At 48.9% G+C, this 27,438-nt stretch overlaps 1 protein-coding gene across 2 annotated transcripts in view; it reads left to right on the forward strand.

Moving 5' to 3' along the window:
• The first annotated feature begins 11,613 nt into the window (after positions 1–11,613).
• The window catches only part of smc5 (structural maintenance of chromosomes 5), a 124,493-nt gene continuing 108,668 nt past the window's right edge, over positions 11,614–27,438 (forward strand). The window contains exon 1 of one of the 2 annotated variants that reach the window (XM_070887377.1): positions 11,614–11,890. In XM_070887377.1, the coding sequence (XP_070743478.1) occupies positions 11,868–11,890 (23 nt within the window). In that variant the 5' untranslated portion in view covers positions 11,614–11,867. Of the gene's footprint in view, positions 11,891–11,915; positions 11,972–27,438 lie in introns of those variants that run through there. The other variant, XM_070887394.1, reaches the window with a different exon arrangement.

The following is a 27,438-nucleotide window of genomic DNA, read 5'->3' on the forward strand; positions in this document are numbered from 1 at the left end:
CCTCGGCAAGTACTGTAAATGCGATTGATTCGGTGTTTGGCAGAGCGGCACATGGCAGGGCCTATCCGGTTGCGTTCGCGAAACCTGTGGCTGCCTAAAGTCCACCAGCGGGAATGTATCTGACTTCTCCGTGTTGGCGTTGTGGGGGAAATCATCGGCACTAGCAGTGCTGATTTAAGCAATATAGTTGCAAAGGCTGTCTGAGAGTGGGGCATCTCCAGCGCAAGTGTCCACAGCTGAGCAAACGAGCTGCGACACACCACGTGGAGGATGAGAGTCAGACCAGCGGGGATCCAGATACGTAATCCGAGATGCCAGAGGAGGAAGTGTATGGACTGTACTCTTTCAAAACCAAGAGTAAACCAATTTTGATTAACGTGAAGTTTAACAGAATACCGGTATTGATGGAACTGGACACGGGGACGAGTCAATCGATCATGAACGAGAGGGCATTTAATAAGCTGTGGGATACTAAGACTGTGAGGCCCAGGCTGAGCCCTGTTAACGCCAAGCTGCGCATGTACACCAAAGAACTGATAAAGGTGATTGGCAGTGCACAAATTAATGTGTCATATTACGGTGCGGTTCACGAGTTACCGCTGTGGATTGTTCCAGTCAATGGCCCAACGCTGCTCGGCAGGAGCTGGTTGGAGAAAATCAGATGCGACTGGAATGACATAATGGCGTTGTCATCGGAGGAAGATACATGTGCCCAAGTATTGAGCAAATTCCCTTCGCTGTTCGAACCGGGTATCGGCAACCTCACGGGAGCCAAGGTGCAGATCCACGCGGACTCAGATGCAAGACCAGTCCATCAAAAAGCTCGGGCAGTGCCGTATATGATGAGGGAGAAGGTCGAAATTGAACTGGACAGACTCCAGCGTGAAGGGATCATATCACCGATCGAATTTAATGAATGGGCCAGCCCCATTGATACTGTGCTGAAAAGTGATGGCACGGTCAGAATCTGTGGAGACAACAAGGCTACGATCAACAGGATTTTGAAACAAGATCAGTACCCGTTACCGAAGGCTGATTACTTGTTTGCGATGCTAGCCGGAGGGAAGCCGTTCACAAAACTGGACTTGACGTCGGCCTATATGACACAGGAGTTGGTCGCGACGTCGAAGAGACTTACGTGCATTAACATGCACAGAGAACTGTTTATTTACCACAGGTGCCCTTTCGGAATTCGATCGGCTGCAGCAATATTCCAGAGGAATATGGAAAGTCTACTGAAGTCCGTTCCCAGAACCGTCGTGTTCCAAGATGAAATGCTGATCACCCCCTGGTCGTGACTCCAAGGAACATCTTAACAACCTGGAAGAGGTTTGGATAGAGTGGGACTCAGACTGAAATGCTCGAAGTGCGTCTTCATGGTACCGGAGGTCGAATTCCTCGGGAGGAAAATCGCCGCTGATGGCATCAGACCTACTGATGTGAAAACCAAGGCCATCAAGAATGTACTCAAACTGCAGAATGTGACGGAGCTGCGTTCGTTCCTGAGTCTACTCAACTACTTTGGTAACTTCCTACCTAAATTGAGCACCTTACTAGAGCCACTGCACATGCTACTGAGAAAAGGCGACAACTGGGTGTGGGGCGCATCGCAAGACAGAGCTTTCAAGAAAGACACCAATCTGATTTGCTTGAACAAGCTGCTGGTACATTATGACCCATGTAAATGTTTAGTTTTGGCCTGTGACGCATCGTCATATGGAATTGGTTGCGCACTCCAACAAGCCAATGAGTCGGGGAAACTTCAACCTGTCGCATATGCATCCAAAAGCTTGTCTAAAGCAGAAAGAGCCTACAGCATGGTAGAAAAAAAAGCTTTAGCGAGTGTGTATGGTGTTAAAAAGATGCATCAATACCTGTTCAGTCTGAGGTTCGAATTAGAGACTGATTACAAGCCGCTCAATTCATTGTTTTCCGAGAGCAAAGGTATCAATACCAACGCTTCATCCCGCGTCCAAAGGTGGGCGCTGACATTATCTGCCTATGATTATATCATTCACCACAGACCTGGCACAGAGAATTGTGCCGATGCTTTGAGCCAGTTGCTGTTGCCCACAACCGGCGAATCACATGTTAATCATGAATGCTTTTGAGAGTGAAGGAACCCCTGTCACGGCTCAACAAGTTAAGACCTGGACCAACCAGGACCCGATTTTATCGGTGGTAAAGGGTTGCATCCTCAAAGGGGATTGGTCTGCCATACCTAAGCAAAGGTGCGAGGAGGCCAAACCGTACATTCATCGCAAGGACAAACTGTCTATTCAAGCAGATTGCATGTTGTGGGGCAATCGCATTGTAATGCCCAAGAAAGGGAGAGAGAAGTTTGTGCGTGAGTTGCATAGCACACATCTCCTGGTATAGTGATGATGAAGGCCATCGCCAGATCCCACGTATGGTGGCCAGGAATTGATTCTGAGCTGGAAGCATGCGTGCATCAGTGCAACACCTGCATGCAGCTCAGCAAAGCACCAGCGGAATCGCCGGTGAGTCTGTGGTCATGGCCATCCAAACCTTGGTCCAGGATCCATGTAGATTTTGCAGGTCCCTTCCTGGGCAAGATGTTTTTAGTGGTGGTGGACGCTTATTCGAAGTGGATAGAATGCATAATTATGTCATCCAGTACGTCCACGGCTACCATAGAGAATCTCAATGTCATGTTCGTGACACATGGTCTGCCTGACATAGAGGTGAGCGACAATGGGGCATGCTTCACCAGTCAGGAGTTTCATGAGTTTGTGAAACTTAATGGCATAAAACAAGTAAGGTCAGCACCGTTCAGGCCTGTGTCCAATGGACAAGCTGAATGTGCAGTACAAATTATCAAGCAACGTATGGGGAGAGTAACCCAAGGATCACTGCAGACCTGCTTGTCCTGCATACTGCTGAGTTACAGGACAAGACCCCACACACTCACAGGGGTCTTGCCTGCTGAACTCATGATGAAAAGAGGTCTTAAGACCAAGCTATCTCTGGTACACCCAGATTTAAATAATCATGTTGAATACAGAAGACAAAGTCAATAAGTGTACCACGATCACGCAACTGTGTCACATGAGATTTCTGTTAATGATCCTGTATATGTGTTGAACTGTGGTCAGGGTCCCAAATGGATCGCTGGTACAGTCATGGCCAAGGAGGCAACAGAGTATTCGTTATTAAGCTCAAGAATGGGCAAACTTGCAGGAAACACATGGATCAGACAAAGCTGAGGCACACAGATGAGCCAGAACAGTCGGACGAAGAAACCGTCGACAACCAACCAACCTACCAGCAGCCTTCAGAGGACTCAATGGTCATCAGTGAACCCGGAATTTCCATCACGGACATGTTCACTAAAAATGGACGCAATTCCTGACATGGCCACTGCCACCCGCAACAAGTCAGTCATCCAGCCACCAGCCACAACAGGCCCCGCACAAAAGGCTGGAATCGAACTGAGATGGTCAACCCGGGAGCGCAAAGCACCGGACCGTCTCGACCTGTGAAAGACTGTGATAAGATCTCAGAGGGGATTATTGTCATGTATGTACATTCTGTTTGTAGCCACCAGATGGCACCATTGTTGGAGGCCACTGAGCAGCATGCACATGGTGCTGCTCAGATATAAAAGACCAGCCATTTTGAGAGTCGGGCACTTTGGGCCTAAATAAAGCAGAGCCAAGGTTGTACCTTGCTTAGTTAAACAGTACTCAGTTTGAACCTTTATTACATACAACTTCCCGAGTGGGTCTCCCTGCATCGGGGTACAGGACTCACCTCCTTCCCTCCACAGCCTGCATGAGTGTTTCCAGCTCCGCAACTGCAAAACGGCTTGCCCTCCTCACTCCAGGTCCAGCAGCCATGTCCTCCAGTCAAACGTCTTCCCTGCTCAGGACCTAGCTGCAAACCCTGGCCTTTAGGAACGCCAGGGACCAGCTGGCTTGTTAGCAACAAATCAACAGAAGGTGAATTTCGCGGTCCAAACGCCGCTCTCCACACACACCGCTGCTAACTGACGATTCCCGCTGGACAATACCGCTGGCCGCCATTTTTTTTTTAAATTGCTGAATATCAGTCCAATGACCACCGCAACCATAGCGGCGGTAATAGCAGCCAAAAAGCGGTAGGAGCACCAGGTTTTTGACAGACCTGAATTTCTAGCCCTAGGAGTCAAGACACCAAGACAGAAATCCAATTGGCAATATGGCTCCCATTTACCATTGGAATCCCAGCAACAGAATAAATAAATTCTACTTTTTTGATACGTTTTGTACATTATGATTTCCCTTATATTCTGGGATCCCAACAAAATAGACAACGGTATACTCCACAATTAATTTTTAAGTAAAAGAAAAATAAAGAATTGGCATTTATACAGTGCCTTTCCTGGCCTCAGGACATCCCAAAACGCTTTACAGCCAATGAAGTACTTTTTGAAGTGTGTCGCTGTTGTAATATAGGAAACGTGGCAGCCAATTTGCACACAGCAAGCGCCCACCAACAGCAATGAAATAAATGAGATCATCTGTTTTAGTCATTGGTTGACTAGTCATTGAAAGTTGGCATGCAGGTACAGCAGGCGGTGAAGAAGGTAAATGGCATGTTGGCCTTTATAGAGAGGATTTGAGTATAGGAGTAGGGAGGTCTTACTGCAGTTGTACAGGGCCTTGGTGAGGCCACACCTTGAATATTGTGTACAGTTTTGGTCTCCTAATCTGAGGAAGGACATTCTTGCTATTGAGGGAGTGTAGTGAAGGTTCACCAGACTGATTCCCGGGATGGCAGGACTGACATATAAAGAAAGATTGGATCGACTAGGCTTATATTCACTGTAAAATTCTGACGGGATTGGACAGGTTAGATGCAGGAAGAATGTTCCCAATGTTGGGGAAGTCCAGAACCAGAGGTCACAGTCTAAGGATAAGGCGTAAGCCATTTAGGACCGAGATGAGGAGAAACATCTTCACTCAGAGAATTGTGAACCTGTGGAATTCTCTACCACAGAAAGTTGTTGAGGCCAGTTTGTCACATATATTCAAAAGGGAGATGGCCCTTACGACTAAAGGGATCAAGGGGTATGGAGAGAAAGCAGGAATGGGATACTGAAGTTGCATGATCAGCCATGATCATATTGAATGGTGGTGCAGGCTCGAAGGGCTGAATATAGCACCTTTAGTGTAGTAAAATGTCTCAAGGCGCTTCACAGCAGCATTATCAAACAACATTTGACACTGAGCCACAGAAGGAGATATTAGGATAGATGATAAAAAGCTTGGTCAAAAAGGTAGGTTTTAAGGAGCGTCTTAAAGGAGGAGAGGTGGAGAGGTTTAGGAAGGGAATTTCAGAGCTTAGGGCCTAGTCAGCTGAATGCACAGCCACCAGTGGTGGAAAATTGGGGCTGTTCAAGAGGCCAGAATTGGAAGAGCACAGATATCTCGGAGGGTGGTAGGGCTGGAGGAGGTTACGGAGATAGGAAGTGGCGAGGCTATGGAGGGATTTGAAAACAAGGATAAGAATTTTAAAATCGAAGCGTTGCTTAACCAAAAGCCAATATAGGTCAGTGAGCACAGGGTTGCACAGTAGCAAAGCAAAATGATTGACAGCCACCATCTTGTCTATCTTTCAAGCTCTCCCTTCAGTTCAAGCTGTCTGTCAAGCAATGGTTATTGGACCTACCTTATATCATGTCAGCTGAAAGAGCATGTGGCAAACCAATCCCACCCACCCCTTCCCTCAACCACTATCTGTCCCACCTGTGACAGAGACTGTGGTTCTCGTATTGGACTGTTCAGCCACCTAAGGACTCATTTTAAGATTCCGAGGCACTGCCTATAATGATGATAGCATGAATAAAAAGGAGGATAAAAAATATTGCAAATTTTGGGAATCTAAAACAAAAATAGAAACACTGCAACTACACAGAATGTGTAAGGAAAAAAGATAGGTTAACAATTGGGGCGTTAAGCCTTCTTTTCCCTTTACAGATGCTCATTGTCCTGCAGTGCATTCCAGCAGTTACTGTTTTTATTTCTACCCTATAATGTGACTTTCTTATTACACAGTTGTTACATGAGGGTAAAAGGAATAAACGGAGCTATTGATAGAGTGAGATGAAGTAAACAGGGTGGGAGGAGGCTCATGTGGTGCAGAATGTCCTGTTTCTGTGCTGTAAGTTCTATATTATTCTATGTATGAATATTTACAATTTTCAGGATTACAGCTCAATTGCTATACAGCAGTCTCGACTATACACCTGATAATCATTATTAATGGTACCTGGAACACAAACAAATGTGCTTCTGAGTGTGTGTAATTAGTACCCTATTTATTCACTGAGCTCAATTCTGAGGCAAAAAATGGTTTTATCAGCTTTGCTTTACTTATTTAGCTTCTCCTTAAGTGCATCTATGCTATTCACCTCAAACACTCCTTGTGGTACCGATTTCCACATTCTCACCACTCTCTGGGTAAAGGAGTTTCTCCTGAATTCATTATTGGATTTGTTAGTGATTATCTTATATTTATGGCCCTTAGTTTTGGTGTCCCCCACTTGGAAGTATAGTGAACAGTGCGGAGGAAATTATAGACTTCAAGAGGACATAGGCTGGTGAAATGGGAGACACGTGGCAGATGAAATTTAACACAGAAAAGTGCAAAGTGACTAATTTTGGTAGGAAGAACGAGAAGAGACAATATAAACTAAGGGGTACAATTCTAAAGGAGGTGTAGGAACAGAGAGACCTGGGGGTATATGTGCACAAATCATTGAAGGTGGCAAGGCAAGTTAAGAAAGCAGTTAAAAAAAGCATACAGGATCCTGGGCTTCATAAATAGAGGCATAGAGTACAAAAGCAAGGAAATTATGATGAACATTTATAAAACACTGATTCTGCCTCAACTGGAGTATTGCATCCAATTCTGGGCACCGAACATTAGGAAGGATGTGAAGGCCTTAGAGAGGGTGCAGAAAAGACTTACAAGAATGATTTCAGGGATGAGGGACTTCAGTTTCATCGATAGACTAGAGAAGCTGGAGTTGTTCTCCTTGGAGCAGAGAAAGTTGAGAGGAGATTTGATAGAGGTGTTCAAAATCATGAGGGGTCTGGACAGAGTAGATAGAGAGAAACTGTTCCCATTGGCAGAAGCATCAAGAACCTGAGGACACAGATTTAAGGTGATTGGCAGAAAAACCAAAAGCGACATGAGGAAAAACTTTTTTACGCAGCGAGTGGTTAGGATCTGGAATGCACTGCCTGAAAGGGGGGTGGAGGCTGTTTCAATTGTGGCTTTCAAAAGGGAATTGGATAAGTACCTGAAGGAAAAAAAAATTACAGAGCTACAGGGAAAGGGCGGGGGAGTGGGATTAGCTGAAGCGCTCTTGCTGAGAGCCAGCACTGGCTCGACGGGCCGAATGGCCTCCTTCTGTGCTGTAACCATTCTATCATTCTATCAGGCATAGAAAAACATCTTCTCTACATCTACGCTATCAAACCCTTTCATAATATTAAAGACCTCCATCAGGTCACCACCACCTACCCCAAGCCTTCTCTTTTTGAGAAAAAAAGAGCCCCAGCCTGTGCAGTCTTTCCTGATGGCCTTAACCTCTCAGATCTGGTATCATCCTTGTGAGTCTTCTTTGTACCTTCCCCAGTGCCTCTATATCCTTTTTGTAATATGGAGACCAGAACTGTGCATAGTGCACCAAATGTGGTCTAACCAAGGCTCTATATTAAAAGCCAGGCATTATGTCACATGCTGCATTAAGTTTTCTTCTTTCCTGTGTTGTTTCCTCTTCTTCACTGCAGACCATTCTTTAGATTGCTGAGCGGGCAGATGACCCTCTCCCAAGGCTAACTGTCCATAGCCAGCGAGGTATGGTCGACAGGCCTGGGGTCACCTGCCATATTCTTCCATCATAGTCATGGGTCAATGCCTGGAGCCTTCTCCACTTTGATAGCATTCCCATGCTTCCCTTCACCTTTGCCATTGTGCTCGAACCATTTAATATGTCCTCATGGTCCTTGAGGTTAAGCAATGTCTCGATTTTCAAAATTGTCATCCTTGTTTTCAAATCCTTTCATGGCCCCACCCTCCCAATCTGTGTAACCTCTTCCAGCCCTACAACCTATGTTGCCTCTAAAATGTTGTTGTACGGCTAATTTTTTTCAATTAGTGGGCAAGTGAGTGACTTACGCTGTACCTGCACGCCTTCCCCCTACCTGCGAGAGAACAGCTCCGCAGGTCGGGAGATAAAAGAGCTGGAGCGGCGTACCATTTCAACCTCCAGCGCTAGCTGCTCCAAGTGTGCAACGTTTTTGAGATGGGCGACTGGGTGATGTCATCAAAACCCTGGTCGCCATTTTGGAGCGTGGGCAGGAACATCAGCAGGACGCAGGTACAGAGGAGTTGGAAGGTTGGGGCAGATGAGTGGCGAGTGTTTGTGGCGCGATGCGGTGAATGTTTATGGCGGAGGAGCAACGAGAGATCGTGGCGGAGATGCGACAGATGAGGGTACGGGACCCAGAAGAGCCGAGGGCCCAGGGGCAGCATGGGCCAGCCCACACTGCGATATGTGTGAGCATGCTAGGTCCGTGTAGCAGAGCAAGTCTCCAGTCATCCTAGTTAATCCTTGCCACTGGACCAAGACCTAGCTCTGTCAAGCTCGTGTGGTGGCTGGTGTGCAACGGTCACCACACATTAAAAAAATTCACACACAGGCATCTTCCAATTGGAGTTCAGGTCTGGAACATTGGGTCCTTCAACGAAACACCTGTGAACTCGTGGAAGCAAGTCATCCTCGTTCGGGGGGCGGCCTATGATGATGATGATGATGACCTGCACACCCGCGCATACACACAGCCCAGAGGGAACATTGCCTCCATCCTTCAAGGCTAAAGGGTGGCCTGATCGGGGTCTTTAATATTATCAAAGGGTCCGATAGGGTAGATGAGGAAAAAATGTTTCCACTTGTGGGGAGACCAAAACTAGAATCTTAGAATCAAAGAACAGTGCAGCCGTGCAGTTGACTAAAGCTCCCGCGCAGGTTGCTTGCCAGTTTCTCAATAGAAAAATCGAAGTTTGAATGTGCTGCACAGCCACTTAAAGGAACCGCGCACCGCCAAAACATTTGAGGGAACTGTTATGTCTGTAATGCGCTTATGAATGACTCCATGAGGCAATGTGTTGTACTCAAACTGTAGTGACCTTGGTCCTTTACTCGTAACTCCAGAGTGAGGCACAAGCATGGTGAGCAGTCTTTTATACTGGGCCCTGCACTCCTCTGACCCTCCCTCTGGTGGACAGCCTCTGCAACAGGGGCAGGGAACCCCAGCCTCCACCAGTTGCACCCTCTAGTGGTGCCAGCATAGTATATACACAGTGTAAACCTTATTGACAGTACATCAGGTAATAAGCCTCCATCTTATGCAACTATACAGTGACTACACAGAGAGTATATCTATAGTCTGCATATATAACATCACTCTCCCCCAAGTCCTTTGTGCCGATTACCTTTGCACTATGTGCTCTGGCTTAGCTCTCCCCGGACTTAAGTGCCAATAACCCTTGCACCTTGGCTGTGCTTTGCCTTGGCTCTCTCACTGTTAACCCCCAAGTCCTTTTGTCACAACGTTGGGTAGTGGTTACCAGTTTTGATGGTTCGATGATGCAGTGGAGGCTCCAGTGGGTTCTGGGTGTGATCCATGTGTGTGTCCATGGCTACATACATCCATTTCCCCCCTCCCCCTCCACCTCCTACACAGCAAGATCATGCAGCTGGCCCATTATATAAACATACAGGATCAGACACAGTGCAATCACAAAGAAAGGAAGTTACAGCTTGTCTCGTGACACCTTGGTTCAGTGACTTATATTTGTTACGTTTTGCGGTTGTGCACCAGGATTGGTTAGATTACATTCATGGTTCAGACATGGTCAGTACTGAGGTAGCAGTACAGGTATGTGAGGACGCAGGTTCCAGAGCAACCGGACGGGGTCCTAGTCATCTGATAGTGGCGCTGCGCCCCCTGCTAGCAGGGTGGGCTTGGTTCGCTCACATAGCCAGGACTCAGGGCCTTTGTCATTGTCTAGTGGTGGGCAGAGCCACAGATGTGTGTGGCCTCCCTGTCCTCCTTTGAGGGCGGCAGAATCTTCTGCCTGCTCTCTAATGGTGTTAGGAACCTGGCTGTTCCAGGTCCCATTTGGGGAACTCGTTGGTTCTGACCTTTCGCTCCCGGACATGGCCGAGGTAGCGACTGGGTCTGGGGGCTGCACCGTCTCCACCCGGGTGGTGGGCAACGATAGCCGACTGCACGTATTGGGCCGTTTTCGTTTCCAAGTCCATGGTGAATAGTGCCATCGGGCGCCTGCAGCATGGGATAGACCTGGGGCAGGGTATCAGGATCAGTGCCTTCACTCTCCTGAGGTCGCTGGCCTATAACTTGTGGGGACACCTGGGGCAGGGCATCAGGATCAGTGCCTTTACCCTCCCGAATTCGCTCGTTTGCTACTTTTGGGGACACTCTGTTCCCGACATCTCGCAACAACATTTTGTTCACAATCTTAATCGGTTCGTTACATTGATTGCCATGCATACAATGCCTCTTTAAGTTCAGTTGGTTGCAGGTCTCCTTTAAAAGAACCCTGCTGGCTTTATCCCAATCAAATCCGAGTTGGTCCCTCAACGTTACACCTCGTGATATGACCGCGGCCATCTTTTTTTTCAGCCATGTTGCACCTTGCTGCAGCAGGGACGCCATCTTGCCTCTGTCCTCGAGGTTGACTGCCTTGATCCTTCTCTTCCGCGATTCTGCCACAAAAGCTGCAAGAGTGCCTGTGAATTCGATCTTCCTCCCCAGGTGTCCTGCCACTGGAGCCGGGAAGGTACTTTTAGGTCATTCCAGTCGGATCATTACCACGCAGTCATGATGGACGGTCTGTGCCTCAGGTGCTGTGCTGGTCTGTTCTCTGGTGCCTGGCCCAAGCGAAGGTGAGGTTTTGCTCTGCCTCTGAGCATGGGGGACATCGATTGGTGGAGTGAAGAGATCTTCCCCATTTCCACTGGATCTTCCCCATCCACTTTCTTCCGAGTAGCGTTGGATCATCACCTGCAACAATCCACAGAGGTAACTTGTGCACCATGCCATTATGGATTACACTTACATCTGCACTACCAAGGACTGGGATCAGCTCCTTGGTGTAGGTGTGCAACTTTTCCTGTACTGGAACCAGCTCGGGTCGTTTTTCGTTCCATAGCCTCTCAAAAGCTCATCGCTGACTGTCTTGCTCCCGTGTCCACTTCCATGAAGACTGGAACGCCGTTTATCTCGACTTCCATCTTCACTGAATGACAATCGGTGGTGCAGGTATACACTCCATACACTTCTTCTTGGAGCTGAGCTGCCTCTCGGGCCAAATCATCATACTCCCCGCTGGATTCAAAGTCATCTACCGACTCCTCTGCTAGACGGCGAGTTGTATTTCTTTTACACATACACTGGAGGTGGCCCTTCATGTTACAGGCTTTGCATACATACTCCGCAAACCGACACTGGTGAGCCCTATGGTTTCCTCCGCAACGCCAGCATGGTGCTACTCGATTAGCACCTCTCGGCGGACTCCGAGTTCTGGAACCCTGAGGTCTGTGCTCTCTGCCCTGGGCAGAGCCACATTCTACAGTCTTGTCTGTGAAAGGCACCATTCTGTGTACAGTACTTGCCGGGTTTGAGTCCACAGGCTGAATAATTTGCTTGGTGCTGCAGGTTGAGGTCATGAACGCCTGACTGATGCTGATGGCCTTCTGCAGGTTGACTGTGGTGTCGGCAGATAATAACTTGTGAAGAAGGCCCCCGTGGCTAATTCCTATAACGAAGATGTCTCGCAATGCTTCATTGAGGTGCGTGCCAAAATCACACGGTGCCGCAAGTCTCCTGAGGTTGGCAGCATATTTTGCAATCTCCTGACCCTCAGGTCTGCGGTGAATGTAGAATCTGTGCCTAGCCGTGAGGATGCTCTCTTTTGGTTTAAGTTGGTCGCGAATTAGTTCAGTCAGCTCATCGTATGTCTTATCCTTGGCCTTCAAGTTCCTGACGAGGCGGTAGACCTCGGGCCTACAACTAGTCAGCAGTATAGCCCTGCGCTTCTCCGCCAATGTGTCCATCTCCCCTGCCAGGTCGTTTGCCACAAAATATTGCTCGAGCCTTTCCGTGACGGCATCCCAATCATCACCCTCTGCGAAGTCTTTTAGTGTGTCAAAGGTGGCCATAATCGCATGAAAGTCCGTATTCTCATCACCAGTTGTTATGTCTGTAATGCACTTATGAATGACTTCACGAGACAATGTGTTGTACTCAAACTGTAGTGACCTTGGTCCTTTATTCGTAACTCCAGAGTGAGGCACAAGCATGGTGGGCAGCCTTTTATACTGGGCCCTGCACACCTATGCAGGTGACCCTCAGGTCTCCCACCGCAGTGCCCTCTGGTGGACAGCCTCTGCCATAGGGGCAGGAAACCCGGGTCTCCACCAGTTGCACCCTCTAGTGGTGCCAGCATAGTATATACACAGTGTAAACGTTATTGATAGTACATCAGGTAACAAGTCTCCATCTTATGCAACTATACAGTGACTGCACAGAGAGTATACTTATAGTCTGCATATATAACAGAAACATTGCCTACAACCCTCCGAGATCTCTGCGCTCCTCAATTCTGGCTTATTGAGTATAACCGATTTTCATCGCTCTACCATTAGCAACCGTGCCTTCAGATGCCAAGGCCCCAAGCTCTGGAATTCCCTCCCTAAACCTCTCAATCTCTCCCTCCTCCCACTCCTTAAAACCTACCTCTTTGACCAAGCTTTTGATCCTCTGCCCTAATATCACCTTATGTGGCTTGGTGTCAAATTTGTCTGATTACGCTCCTCCTAAGTGCCCTGAGAAATTTTAATATGTTAAAGGCACTGTATAAATATATTGCCTCCTTTTGACACACCATCATCACTTCGCTCATTTAATCATTTCTTGGTCTCCACCTTAATCACAGGCCATTCTTTTCATTTCTCCCTACCCTCTTTTCATTGGTTCTGTTCTTGCTAATAACTGTTCACCTGTAACATCTTGCAGTTCTGATAAAAAAATAATCAGCCTGAAATATTAGACTGTAACTATTTGCAACATCAAATTGCTGATTGATTCCCTTGGAGGACAAGAGATTTCATATTGGCCCCTTTGGAGGACAAGAATGTGTAATTAGATCCTGCCTGCTGGAGTAATAAAGACCTTTGCAATGTGTAATTTGATCCATTCATTGTGACAGCCAGGCTCCAGAGCACACATTGCTAACACTACTGCTTTCAGAGAACATACAGGGCTCACCCTCCAGGGTTAGGACCTACTCCCCACCAAACATATTCCTGACCTTCTTCCCCCTCCCCGCCAACAATTTATTGACCTCCCCCCCCCACCCCAAGTTCATGACCTCCTCCCCCCCACACCCCAAGTTCATGACCTTCTCCCCCCCCCACAAGTTCCTGACCTTCTCCCCCCCCCAAGTTCATGACCTTCTCCACCCCCCCAGGTTCCTGAGCTTCCCCCCCAAGTTCATGACCTTCTCCCCCCCCAAGTTCCTGACCTTCCCCCTAACCCCAAGTTCCTGACCTTCCCCCTAACCCCAAGTTCCTGACCTCCTCCCCCCCACACCCCAAGTTCCTGACCTCCCCGCACCCCAAGTTCCTGACCTTCCCCCACCCCCCAAGTTCCTGACATTCCCCTCACCCCAACTTCCAGACCTTCTCCCCTCTCTGCCTGTTACAGTCATAATCTGTCCACAGTGATATGGATCCCAAGGTGTCCCTTCTTCTGCCCCTGTTTTGGCCAGTGTGTCTGCTTTTTCATTCCCTTTCTATTTTGGCTGTCTTAGAGTGTGTTTTGACCTTTTGGATGTAGTAATTCTTCTGGTCCCTACCTATGAGGTTCAAAATGACTTAACAACGGAGCCATCACCAACGGTTATCCATCTGAGAACTTAAAACCTCGCCTAGCCCATATGGTTAAATACTCTGTACAGGAGTTATGTGAACATGGAGTCCGAACATATCGTATAGGGAGTTGGGAATTCGTTCGGGTGTGTGACTACGTACGCTACCATTGCTAGCTCGGCCTGCTGTGCACTTAAAGTGTTGGGGAGTTTTATGGCTTTCTCAATCCCTGCTTCAGGAACGTAAATCCCACAACCTGTTTTTCTCTCTCCTTTTATTACTGAACTAGACCCATCTACATAGATGTCCCAGCCTGTCGGGTGTTCTCCTGCTTTGAATCCCACCTCTACATCCCAGACTCCTTCCACTGAACACATGTGAACTGCCCCCGGATAAACCAGGATCGGGGATAGCTTTGGTTCTCCTAGCCTCTCAACCTTCATTGATACATAGAAACATAGAAAACAGGTGCAGGAGTAGGCCATTCGACCCTTCGAGCCTGCAGCACCATTCAATAAGATCATGGTTGATCATTCCCTCCGTACCCCTTTCCTGCTTTCTCTCTATACCCCTTGATCCCCTTAGCCGTAAGGGCCATATCTAACTCCCTCTTGAATATATCCAATGAACTGGCATCAACAACTCTCTGCGGCAGGGAATTCCACAGGTTAACAACTCTGAGTGAGGAAGTTTCTCCTCATCTCAGTCCTAAATGGCCTACCCCTTATCCTAAGACTGTGTCCCCTGGTTCTGGACTTCCCCAACATCGGGAATATTCTTCCAACATCTAACTTGTCCTGTCCTGTCAGAATCTTATATGTTTCCATGAGATCCCCTCTCATCCTTCTAAACTCCAGTGTATAAAGGCCCAGTTGATCCAGTCTCTCCTCATATGTCAGTCCAGCCATCCCGGGAATCAGTCTGGTGAACCTGCGCTGCACTCCCTCAATAGCAAGAACGTCCTTCCTCAGATTAGGAGACCAAAACAGAACACAATATTCCAGGTGAGGCCTCATCAAGGCCCTGTACAACTGCAGTAAGACCTCCCTGCTCCTATACTCAAATCCCCAAGCTATGAAGGCCAACATACCATTTGTCTTCTTTACCGCCTGCTGTACCTGTATGCCAACTTTCAATGACTGATGAACCATGACACCATGGTCTCGTTGCACCTCCCCTTTTCCTAATCTGCCACCATTCGGATAATATTCTGTCTTCGCGTTTTTGCCCCCAAAGTGGATAACCTCACATTTATCCATATTATACTGCATCTGCCATGTATTTGCCCACTCGCCTAACCTGTCTAAGTCACCCTGCAGCCTCTTATCGTCCCCCTCACAGCTCACCCCACCACCCAGTTTAGTGTCATCTGCAAACTTGGAGATATTACACTCAATTCCTTCATCCAACTCATTGATGTATATTGTAAAGAGCTGCGGTCCCAGCACTGAGCCCTGCGGCACTCCATTGTCACTGCCTGCCATTCTGAAAAGGACCCGTTTATCCCGACTCTCTGCTTCCTGTCTGCCAACCAGTTCTCTATCCACATCAGTATATTACCCCCAATACCATGTGATTTGATTTTGCACACCAATCTCTTGTGTGGGACCTTGTCAAAAGTATCATTTGCCAGTCTATTCTAGCCAATTCACGCCTCATACCATCGAAGTTACCTTTCCTTAAGTTCAGGATCCTAGTTTGTGAATTAACTGTGTCACTCTCCGTCTTAGTAAAGAATTCTACCATATTATAGTCACTCTTCCCCAAGGGGCCTCACAACAGGATTGCTAATTAGTCCTTTTTCATTACACATCACCCAGTCTAGGATGGCCAGCTCTCTAGTTGGTTCCTCGACATATTGGTCTCGAAAACCATCCCTAATACACTCCATGAAATCCTCCTCCACCGCATTGCTACCAGTTTGGTTAGCCCAATCAATATGTAGATCAAAGTCATCCATGATAACTGCACGCATCCTTATTTCTTGTTTGATGCTGTCCCCAACCTCACTACTACTGTTTGATGGTCTGTACACAACTCCCACCAGTGTTTTCTGCCCTTTGGTATTCCGTAGCTCCATCCATACCGATTCCACATCATCCAAGCTAATGTCCTTTCTTACTATTGCATTAATTTCCTCTTTAACCAGCAATGCCACCCTGCCTCCTTTTCCTTTCTGTCTATCCTTCCTAAATGTTGAATATCCCTGGATGTTGAGTTCCCAGCCTTGATCACCCTGGAGCCATGTCTCCGTGATGCCAATTACATCATATCCGTTAACTGCTATCTGCGCAGTTAATTCGTCCACCTTATTCCGAATGCTCCTCGCATTGAGGCACAGAGCCTTCAGGCTTGTCTTTCTCACACACTTTGCCCCTTTAGAATTTTGCTGTAATGTGGCCCTTTTTGCTTTTTGCCTTAGGTTTCTCCGCCCTCCACTTTTACTTTTCTTCTTTCTATCTTTTGCTTCTGCCCCCATTCTACTTCCCTCTGTCTCCCTGCATAGGTTCCCATCCCCCTGCCATGTTAGTTTAACTCCTCCCCAACAGCACTAGCAAACACTCCCCCGAGGACATTGGTTCCAGTCCTGCCCAGGTGCAGACTGTCCGGTTTGTACTGGTCCCACCTCCCCCAGAACCAGTTCCAATGTCCCAGGAATTTGAATCCCTCCTTTCTGCACCACTCCTCAAGCCACATATTCATCTGAGCTATCCTGCGATTCCTACTCTGATGAGCACGTGGCACTGGTAGCAATCCCAAGACTACTACTTTTGAGGTCCTACTTTTTAATTTAGCTCCTAGCTCCCTAAATTTGTCTCGTAGGACCTCATCCCAATTTTTACCTATATCGTTTGTACCTATATGCACCATGGCAACTGGCTGTTCACCCTCCCTTTTCAAAATGTCCTGCAGCCGCTCCGAGACATCCTTGACCCTTGCACCAGGGAGGCAACATACCATCCTGGAGTCTCGGACGCGGCCGCAGAAACGTCTAGCTATTCCCCTTATAATAGAATCCCCTATCACTGTAGCTCTCCCACTCTTTTTCCTGCCCTCCTATGCAGCAGAGCCACCTACGATGCCATGAACTTGGCTTCTGCTGCTCCCCTCTGATGAGTCATCCTCCCCAACAGTACCCAAAGCTGTGTATCTGTTTTACAGGGGGATGACCGCAGGGTATCCCTGCACTACCTTCCTTGCACTGCTCTTCCTGTTGGTCACCTATTCCCTATCTGGTTGTGCACCCTTTACCTGCGGTAAGACCAACTCACTAAATGTGCTATTCACATCATTCTCAACATCGTGGATGCTCCAGAGTAAATTCACCGCAGCTCCAGTGCCGCACTGCGGTCTGTCAGGAGCTGCAGCCGGATACACTTCCCGCAAATGTAGTCGTCAGGGACACTAGACTTCCCAGATATTACAGGAGGAACATAACATGTGTCCAAGCTCTCCTGCCATGACTTAACCCCTAGATTAACTTAATTTGGCAACAATAATGCTAAAGGTTACTTACTAATAGGGAAAAGAAAAAGAAAAACTACTCACCAATCACCAGCCAATCACTTACCCCCTTGGCTTTGATGTCACCTTTCAATTTCTTTCTACTTCTTTTTTGCCTTCTTTCCCTGCAGCTGCACCGGCTGGGCCTTTATAGGCCTCCAGAAATCCCCGGACTCACGCTGCTCTGAGCTCCCGCCTCCTCACACCTGCTGGGCCTTTATAGGCCTCCCGAAATCCCCGGACTCGCGCTGCTCTGAGCTCCCGCCTCCTCACACCTGCTGGGCCTTTATAGGCCTCCCAAAATCCCCGGACTCATGCTGCTCCAATCTCCCGCCTCCTCACGTCTGCTGGGCCTTTATAGGCCTCCCAAAATCCCCGGACTCACGCTGCTCCGAGCTCCCGCCTCCTCACGCCCGCTAGGCCTTTATAGGCCTCCCAAAATCCCCGGACTCACGCTGCTCCGAGCTCCTGCCTCCTCACGCCTGCTGGGCCTTTATAGGCCTCCCGAAATCCCCGGACTCACGCTGCTCCGAGCTCCTGCCTCCTCACGCCCGCTAGGCCTTTATAGGCCTCCCAAAATCCCCGGACTCACGCTGCTCCGAGCTCCTGCCTCCTCACGCCTGCAGGGCCTTTATAGGCCTCCCGAAATCCCTGGACACGCGCTGCTCCAAGCTCCCGCCTCCTCACGCATGCAGGGCCTTTATAGGTCTCCCGAAATCCCCAGACTCGTGCTGCTCCGAGCTCCCGCCTCCTCATGCCTACTGGGCCTTTATAGGCCTCCCAAAATCCCCGGACACGCGCTGCTCCGAGCTCCCGCCTCCTCACGCCTGCAGGGCCTTTATAGGCCTCCCAAAATTCCTGGACATGCGCTGCTCCGAGCTCCTGCCTCCTCACGCTTGCTGGGCCTTTATAGGCCTCCCGAAATCCCCGGACTCGCGCTGCTCCGACATTGTTGCTTACTCAGGTCTAACTGAGTAAGCAACAATGTCTAGCGAGCAATCCTGTTACTGCTCACTGTCCCATCTTTCATTCTACTGTCCAGTAATATTTGTGTCGGGGTGTGACAGGTCAGCAAAGTTACTGTAGCTAACCCTGTGAGTGACTGAAAATGCTTTACTGCCCAAAAAGTTGCTAACAGATGTCGTTCGCAGTTTGAAAAGCTCTTTTCTACTTTGGTGAGAACCTGGGAGGCGTAGGCCACCGGTCTCAGCTTGCCGTGTCACTCCTGGAGTAACACTGCACTCAAACTGTCCCCAGTCGCTGCTACCTCCAGACTAACGTCCTGGTCTCCATTTACTGCTCCCAACGCTGGTGCTGCCTGTAACATCTCTTTTAACCGAATCAACGTTTCTTGACAACTCTCACTCCATTCCCACTCTACTCCTTTCCTAAGAAGCTTCAACAAAGGAGCTGCCATGGTTGCATATCCCTCTATGAATTCCCTGCAGTAACCCGTTATTCCCAGGAAAGACCTTACTCCAGACATGTCCTTAGGAACAGGTAGTTCCTGGACTGTCTTTCTCTTAGCTCCATCTATGGTGCTTTCTCCTGCCCTAATGATCAAACTAGAAACTGCTCCTCCTCTTTGCCGAATTGAGCTTTCTTGGGATTTACTTTAAAACCTGCTTCTTTCAGCAAATGCAGTAACTCACTCAATAATGGCCCGTGGTGCTCCGCACTTTCGGAGAATAACAACAGATCGTCCATATATTGGACCAACCGATCTGGCGGACTAAAACCTTTTAATGCCTCGGCCGTACTTTGGTGAAAAATCGAGGGACTATTGTGAAACCCTTGTGGAAGACATGTCCACATATACTGCTGACCCTTAAAGGTAAAGGCAAATTTATACTGGTTCTCCCGTCTCAGGGAAATGGACCAAAACCCGTTTGAAATGTCCAGCATGGTAAAAGTTGTAGCGGCTGCGGGATACTTCCTATCAAATCCGTTACCACTGCTACCGTGGGTGCAAGAGGCTGGAATATTTTTATTCAGGACTCGGTAATCTACTGTGACCCTCTATGAGTTATCGGGTTTCTTTACTGGCCATAGGGGTGAGTTTACACGTGTGGCTATTGTTATGTCTTTAGATGCTCTGATAATGACTTGACGAGGCAATGTGTTGTACTTGAACTGTAGTGACCTTAGTCCTTTATTAATAACTCCAGAGTGAGGATCACACCTGGTGGCCTGCCTTTTATACTAGGCCAGGCACACCTGTACAGGTAACCTGCAAATCTCCCACTGCAGTGCCCTCTGGTGGCACACCTTGTAATAGTGCAAGCAGTAACCATGTAGGATACATGACATCACTCTCCCCCAAGCCTTTAGTGCAAATCGCCTCTGCATTGACTGTGCTATGGGCTTAGCTCTATCTGGTTGACCCTTGGCGGGTCGTTTCTATCTTGGGTGAGTGGTTGGTGTTTCGTTGGCAGTAGAGTGCTGGTGGTTTATGTTTGTGTGTGTCCATGACTGTTATGCATTAAATGTATAAGTACAATGGTGCGCCATAGAGGGCGCTGTGGTGGGACACCTGAAAGTACCTGCAAGACAGAGTATAAAAGGCTGCCCACCACACCTGAGAGGCACTCTGGAGTTACACAATAAAGGACTAAGGTCACAGCAGTTATATCAACACCAGACTTTGTGGAGTCAGTGATTTGTGTGCTACATACACCACATTGGCAACGAGGAAATGGACGAACTCCACGCAACCATGGCTACTCTGGGCTCGCTAAAGGATTTTACCGTGGGCAATGATTGGGAGGCCTTTACGGAAAGGCTTGAGTACTACTTCACAGCAAATGACCTGACGGATGTCACGGACGCATTGAGAGAGAAGCGTAATGCGATATTGCTTTCCAGTTGTGGCGATGAGGTTTACTGACTCGTCAGGGATTTGCTGGCACTCGCGTGCGCCAGGGACAAATCATATGAGGAGCTGGTCGCACTCATTCGTGACCAGTTGAAACCAAAGGAGAGCATCCTCACGGCCAGATACAAATTTTACCATCACTGCAGATCTGAGGGCCAGGATGTCACCAAATATGCTGCGGACCTCAGGAGACTCGCGGCGCCGTGTGATTTTGGCGCACACCTTGACGAGGCATTGCAGGATGTTTTTGTTATAGGGATTGGCCATGAGGACCTCCTTCACAAGCTGCTAGCCACGGAACCCACAGTCACCCTGACAAAAGCCATCACCATCAGCCGGGAATATATGACCTGGACTTGCAGCACCAAGCAAATGATCCACAGTCTCGAACCTGGCAGGCACTGTCCACAGGATAGCGCCCACCACGGACAAAACTGCAGAACGTGGCTCTGCCCGGGGCAGAGAGCACGGACCTCGGGGTCCTGGAACTCAGTCCGCTGAGGGGGGCCAATCAAATAGCACCATGCTGGCGCTGCGGAGGAAGCCATGGGGCTCACCGGTGCAGGTTTGCGGAGTACACGTGCAATACCTGCCACGTTAAAGGCCACCTTCAGCGTATGTGTAAAAGAAATCTGACTCAACGTGTGGCTGAGGAGATGGGGGATGATCTACTGTTCAGCGAGGAGCAGGCAGAAGAAGATGAGGTGTTGGGACTGTATACGTGTACTGACGATTCGCCCCCAGTGATAATGGAAGTAAAAATTGACAGAGTCCCAGTGAGCATGGCAGTGGATACGGGATCGGGTCCGTCGTTGATGAGTCAGAGAACTTTCGATAAACTATGCATCAACCCAGCTGCACGACCCAAGCTGGTCCTGGTCACGGCAAAGCTGCGTACCTACACCAGGGAACTGATACCTGTTTGTGGCAGAGCGGATGTGCAGGTATCTCACGGGGGCAAGACGCACTGTTTACCTTTGTGGGTCATTGCAGGCGATGGGCCGACGCTTCTCGGTAGAAGATGGATGGGAAAGGTCCGGGGGAGCTGGGAAGACTTCATTCCTCCACAGACCGCTGTCCCCCGGGTTCCCAAAGAGCAGCGCCGACCGAGCTGGAGCTGCAGCCTAAATCCACACACAGGCGACAGCAGCCCAGAACTCCTGACAAGCAATTCTGCTGCCTCAGCCTCCACAGATGAGCAGACCCTGGAAGAGCAAGTTTTCAGGTACGGGCCGATTGCTGGGGTGCGGGCCGGCGGGGCGCTGCGGGCGATGAGCGGGAGGTCCATCGATGGCCGGCGGACCTGGGGGACCCACGCAGAGGAAAAGTTGGGAGGTGGTAGCGGCTGCGATGGTGGCAGTCACGGCGGCCACAGGAGAGGCGGCATGTGCGGAGACAACGGTGGGAGCGGAGGCTGCGGCGGTGGCTGGCGTGACTCGGGAGAACGCGAGCCAGAGTGGCGGATGTGGCAGCAAGTACGGAGGGACTCACAGGGACTGTGACTGATCGAGTCCAGGGAACCACTTCTGCCAAGATGAGTTGCTCTGGGCCGTTTTTTTCCCTTTCTTTCTTCCTTGTCCCTTCTGTTCTTTCTTCACCAGTCAGCTCAAGATGGTGGTGAGCCTCGTGGCAACAGAGCTCTGCAGACAAAGGCCAGCAGAACACCTAAAATGGCAGCGCCCAAGGGAAGCCTTGTGGGAACCACAAGATGGCGTCTTAAAAGGGAAATGCACCCGGGAGTCTTAAAAGGACCTAACACCGTTGGCAGTCCCCACATAAAGACTTTTGTAAGGCAAGAGCGAGTCCAAATGAGCTATGTGAATGTAGGATAACGGATTTATGATAAGAATTAACAGTTTAATGCTGAATGGTTACTGTGGTTAAAATAATGGATATGAATTACGGAAAGAGTTAATACCATGAGGTTCAAGTAAAAGGGATATGGATCCATGACTAACATTACCAATGGGCTAATGCGATTTTCGATTTAGGGAATTCATGCAATGGTTCAGCGGCTGCTAAGGCGACTACTTCATGAGAACAGAGGCAACGCACCAGTTGCGAACCCTGTCTCAGCGCAGCCCATTACCTCGGGCAAAAAGGGGCTGTGTACCGCCATTGTACCTCACCCAGAGGAGCTGGGATTAAATAACTGTTCAGTGGACCTGCAACCTTTTGACATAACATCTGTACCACATATCATATATACCATACATATGTACCGTCTATGCATACCTGCTTTCTGTTGGAGGTTATGCTCGTGTACCTTATCACCCATGTAAGGACTGCAAACACCACATGCTTGCACCGGGTCCTCCACATGGGGGAGAAGAGGGAAGTGGATGGTCATGGGCTCACACTCACAAATCAACAAGGCCGAGGTCACCAGCAATGGCTTTTGGAACTGGGGGTGAGTGAGATGTTATGTATTGTCCAAGTACATTAAATGTATAAGTATAATGGTGTGCCACAGAGGGCGCTGTGGTGGGAGACCTGAAAGTACCTGCAAGACAGAGTATAAAAGGCTGCCCACCACACCTGAGAGGCACTCTGGAGTTACACAATAAAGGACTAAGGTCACAGCAGTTATATCAACACCAGACCGTGTGGAGTCAATGATTTGTGTGCTACATACACCACAATGACCACTCCATTCTCTTCCCCCCGCCCCCCACATATAGATTATGCCGGAGGCTCATTACATTCATATACATTTAAGTCCAGAAAAAAAAAATTTGCATTACATTTGTGGTTCAGTTGTGAGGCAAGTACATTCGACTGGTGAGATACATTCTTGATACGTGCTGGGAATCGGCACGGGTGTCAGCACAGGTGCGTGAGGACAAGCTAGTGCCAGAACTGCTGGATGGTGTCCAGGTAGTCTGGTGGTGGCGCGGTGCCCAGTGCTGGCAGTGGGAACCCGGTTGGCTCAAGTTGCCTGCTCTCGGGGCTGTTGCCATTGCTCCTAGCGTCAGACAGGTTCACAGATGTCTTCGATCTCCCTGTCCTTTCCTTGCACCCTGGGTCACTGCTGCTCCCTGAGGAGCTGTCATCTAGCAGTGCACAGGGAACTGCTGACTCGCTAGCCTGGGCGTTGTTTGGTTTGGGATCCTGGCTGGTCCCGGGTCCCCTTTGGGAGTACTGTTGTGGGTGACCCTTCGTTCCCGGGTATGGCCTTGGTGGCGATGGGGTCTGGGGGCTGCAGTTTGCTCTTTCAGGCTCGTGGCGGTTGGTGCCATCGGGTGCCTGAGAGGTGGAGCCGATCAGGGGTAGGATATCGATACTGGTGCCGTTGCCCTCCTGAGATCGCTTGCTCTGCAGCTTGTATGTATTGGCTGCTTGTGGCCACACAACATGGTGCATAACTCTGGTCCCAGGGACGCAGGCTACTATATTGGGTAGCTTGCTGAACCTGTGTGCTCCCGATGGGTGTCTGCCCGCTGCATTGACTGAATGCAGTTGAAATCTTACATCACATAACGTTTCATTACTCATGGTAAATAACCTGTAGCTCCGATCGCGATCGCACACCATTTCTTTGCTTATTGCATGTACACAACTCTGATCATCAATTTCACATCTTACATCTGGCTCACAGTTGTTATTACATTGAGACTTTTCTTTGTTTATTGCATGCACACAATTCTGATCATCAATTGCACATTTTACATCTAACTCACAGTTGCTCTGACATTGTTTGAAAATGTGGAACTGTCCCTTTAAGTGTGGTGGGTTGCAGGCCTCCTTTAAGAGAGCCTTGCTTTCTTTACCCCAATCCTCTTCTTTGTTTGGTACCACGTGTTGCTCCATCAGCGCTGCAACTCGTGGTCTGGCCACCGCCATCTTTTTCTTCAGCGCATCACCTCGTGGTTTGGGCGCCATCTTTCCTCTATCCACGATGTTAACTGCGGTGATCCTCTTCTGCCACCGAAGCTGGGAAGTCACCTTTGGATCTGATTTTCTTCCTCCGGAGTCCTGCCACTGGAGCCGGGAAGGTGCGTTCGGGTCGTCTCAGCGGGATCATCTCCACGCAGTCGTGCTGAGCGGTCTGTGCCTCAGGTGCTGTGCCGGTCTGCTCTCTGGTGCCGGGTCCACCTTCAAGTGAGGGCTTGCTTTGCCTCTGAGCGCGGAGGACATCGATCGCTGGAGGGGTGAAGTCTTCCCACTTCCAATGGATCTTCTCCATCCATCTTCTTCCGAGTAGCGTTGGTCCATCACCTGCAACAATCCACAGAGGTAACTTGTGCACCGCGCCATCATGGAGTACCCTTATATCCGTACTACCAACGACTGGGATAAGTTCATCAGTGTAGGTGCGCAGTTTTGCCTGAACCGGGACCAACTTGTGTCATTCAGTTTGATTGTCCCATAGCCTCTCAAAGGCTTCTTGATTCATTACTGACTAGCTCGCCCCCGTGTCCACTTCCATGAAGACTGGAACGCCATCTATCTCGACTTACTTCCTCAACGGGGAACACTCGGTGGTGCAGGTAAACATGCTATATCCCTCATCGTGGGGCTGAGCTGCCTCTCTGCCTATCATTTCATAATCCGCGCTGGATTCATGGCCATCTGCAGACTCTTCATCAACACAGTGAGTCATATTGCTCTTACACATTCGCTGGAGGTGGCCCTTTGTGTTGCAGCCTTCAAATGGCAGACCAATTGAACAAGTACTTTGGTTCGGTATTCACTAAGGAGGACACAAACAACCTTCCGGATATAAAAGGGGTCAGAGGGTCTAGTAAGAAGGAGGAACTGAGGGAAATCCTTATTAGTCGGGAAATTGTGTTGGGGAAATTGATGGGATTGAAGGCCGATAAATCCCCAGGGTCTGATGGACTGCATCCCAGAGTACTTAAGGAGGTGGCCTTGGAAATAGCGGATGCATTGACAGTCATTTTCAAACATTCCATAGACTCTGGATCAGTTCCTATCGAGTGGAGGGTAGCCAATGTAGCCCCACTTTTTAAAAAAGGAGGGAGAGAGAAAACAGGGAATTATAGACTGGTCAGCCTGACATCAGTAGTGGGTAAAATGATGGAATCAATTATTAAGGATGTCATAGCAGTGCATTTGGAAAGAGGTGACATGATAGGTCCAAGTCAGCATGGATTTGTGAAAGGGAAATCATGCTTGACAAATCTTCTGGAATTTTTTGAGGATGTTTCCAGTAGAGTGGACAAGGGAGAACCAGTTGATGTGGTATATTTGGACTTTCAGAAGGCTTTCGACAAGTCCCACACAAGAGATTAATGTGCAAAGTTAAAGCACGTGGGATTGAGGATAGTGTGCTGACATGGATTGAGAACTGGTTGTCAGACAGGAAGCAAAGAGTAGGAGTAAATGGGTACTTTTCAGAATGGCAGGCAGTGACTAGTGGGGTACCGCAAGGTTCTGTACTGGGCCCCAGCTGTTTATATTGTACATTAATGATTTGGACGAGGGGATTAAATGTAGTATCTCCAAATTTGCAGATGACACTAAGTTGGGTGGCAGTGTGAGCTGCGAGGAAGATGCTATGAGGCTGCAGAGTGACTTGGATAGGTTAGGTGAATGGGCAAATGCATGGCAGATGAAGTATAATGTGGATAAATGTGAGGTTATCCACTTTGGTGGTAAAAACAGAGAGACAGACTATTATCTGAATGGTGACAGATTAGGAAAAGGGGAGGTGCAACGAGACCTGGGTGTCATGGTACATCAGTCATTGAAGGTTGGCATGCAGGTACAGCAGCGGTTAAGAAAGCAAATGGCATGTTGGCCTTCATAGCGAGGGGATTTGAGTACAGGGGCAGGGAGGTGTTACTACAGTTGCACAGGGCCTTGGTGAGACCACGCCTGGAGTATTGTGTACAATTTTGGTCTCCTAACTTAAGGAAGGACATTCTTGCTATTGAGGGAGTGCAGCGAAGGTTCACCAGACTGATTCCCGGGATGGCGGGACTGACATATCAAGAAAGACTGGATCAACTGGGCTTGTATTCACTGGAGTTCAGAAGAATGAGAGGGGATCTCATAGAAACGTTTAAAATTCTGATGGGTTTAGACAGGTTAGATGCAGGAAGAATGTTCCCAATGTTGGGGAAGTCTAGAACCAGGGGTCACAGTCTAAGGATAAGGGGTAAGCCATTTAGAACCAAGATGAGGAGAAACTTCTTCACCCAGAGAGTGGTGAACCTGTGGAATTCTCTAACACAGAAAGTTGTTGAGGCCAATTCACTAAATATATTCAAAAAGGAGTTAGCTGTAGTCCTTACTACTAGGGGGATCAAGAGGTATGGCGAGAAAGCAGGAATGGGGTACTGAAGTTGCATGTTCAGCCATGAACTCATTGAATGGCGGTGCAGGCTCGAAGGGCTGAATGGCCTACTCCTGCACCTATTTTCTATGTTTCTATGTACACACATAGCCTTTAAAGCGGCACTGGTGAGTCCTGTGATTCCCTCCGCAATGCCAGCGTGGAGCTACTTAATTAGCCCCCCTCGGCAGACTCTGAGTTAAGGGACTCGGGGGTCTGTTCTCTCTTCCCTGAGAAGGTTCACATTCTACAGTCCAGCCTCTAAAAGGCGCCACTCTGTGCACAGTACTTGCCGGGTTTGAGTCCTGAGAATGAGTCATCTGCCTAGAGCTGCAGGTCGAGGTCATGAATGCCTGATTAACAGAGATGGCCTTCTGCAGTGTGACTGTGCAGACAGTAGCTTATGAAGGCCCACATGGCCGATTCCAATGACAAAAATGTCCCGCAGCGCTTCGTTGAGGTGGTTGACGAAATTATATGCTGCCGCCAGTCTCCTAAGGTCTGCAACATATTTTGCGATTTCCTGGCCTTCGGGCCGTCGGTAGGTATAGAACCGGTGTCTGGCTGTGAAGATGCTCTCCTTGGGTTTGAGTTGCTCTTGGATCAGGGTTACGAGCTCCTCGTACGTCTTGGTCATTGTCTTCGCTGGTGCCAGCAAGTCCCTGACGAGGCCATAGACGGTGGGCCCACAACTGGTTAGCAGGATAGCTCGGCGCTTATCAGCCAGTGTGGTCGGGTCGTCTCCTGTCAGGTCGTTTGCTGTGAAGAAATGCTCGAGCCTCTCCACAA

This window comes from Pristiophorus japonicus, chromosome 1, assembly GCF_044704955.1.
Source record: "Pristiophorus japonicus isolate sPriJap1 chromosome 1, sPriJap1.hap1, whole genome shotgun sequence".
In the NCBI taxonomy this organism is placed as follows: domain Eukaryota; kingdom Metazoa; phylum Chordata; class Chondrichthyes; family Pristiophoridae; genus Pristiophorus; species Pristiophorus japonicus.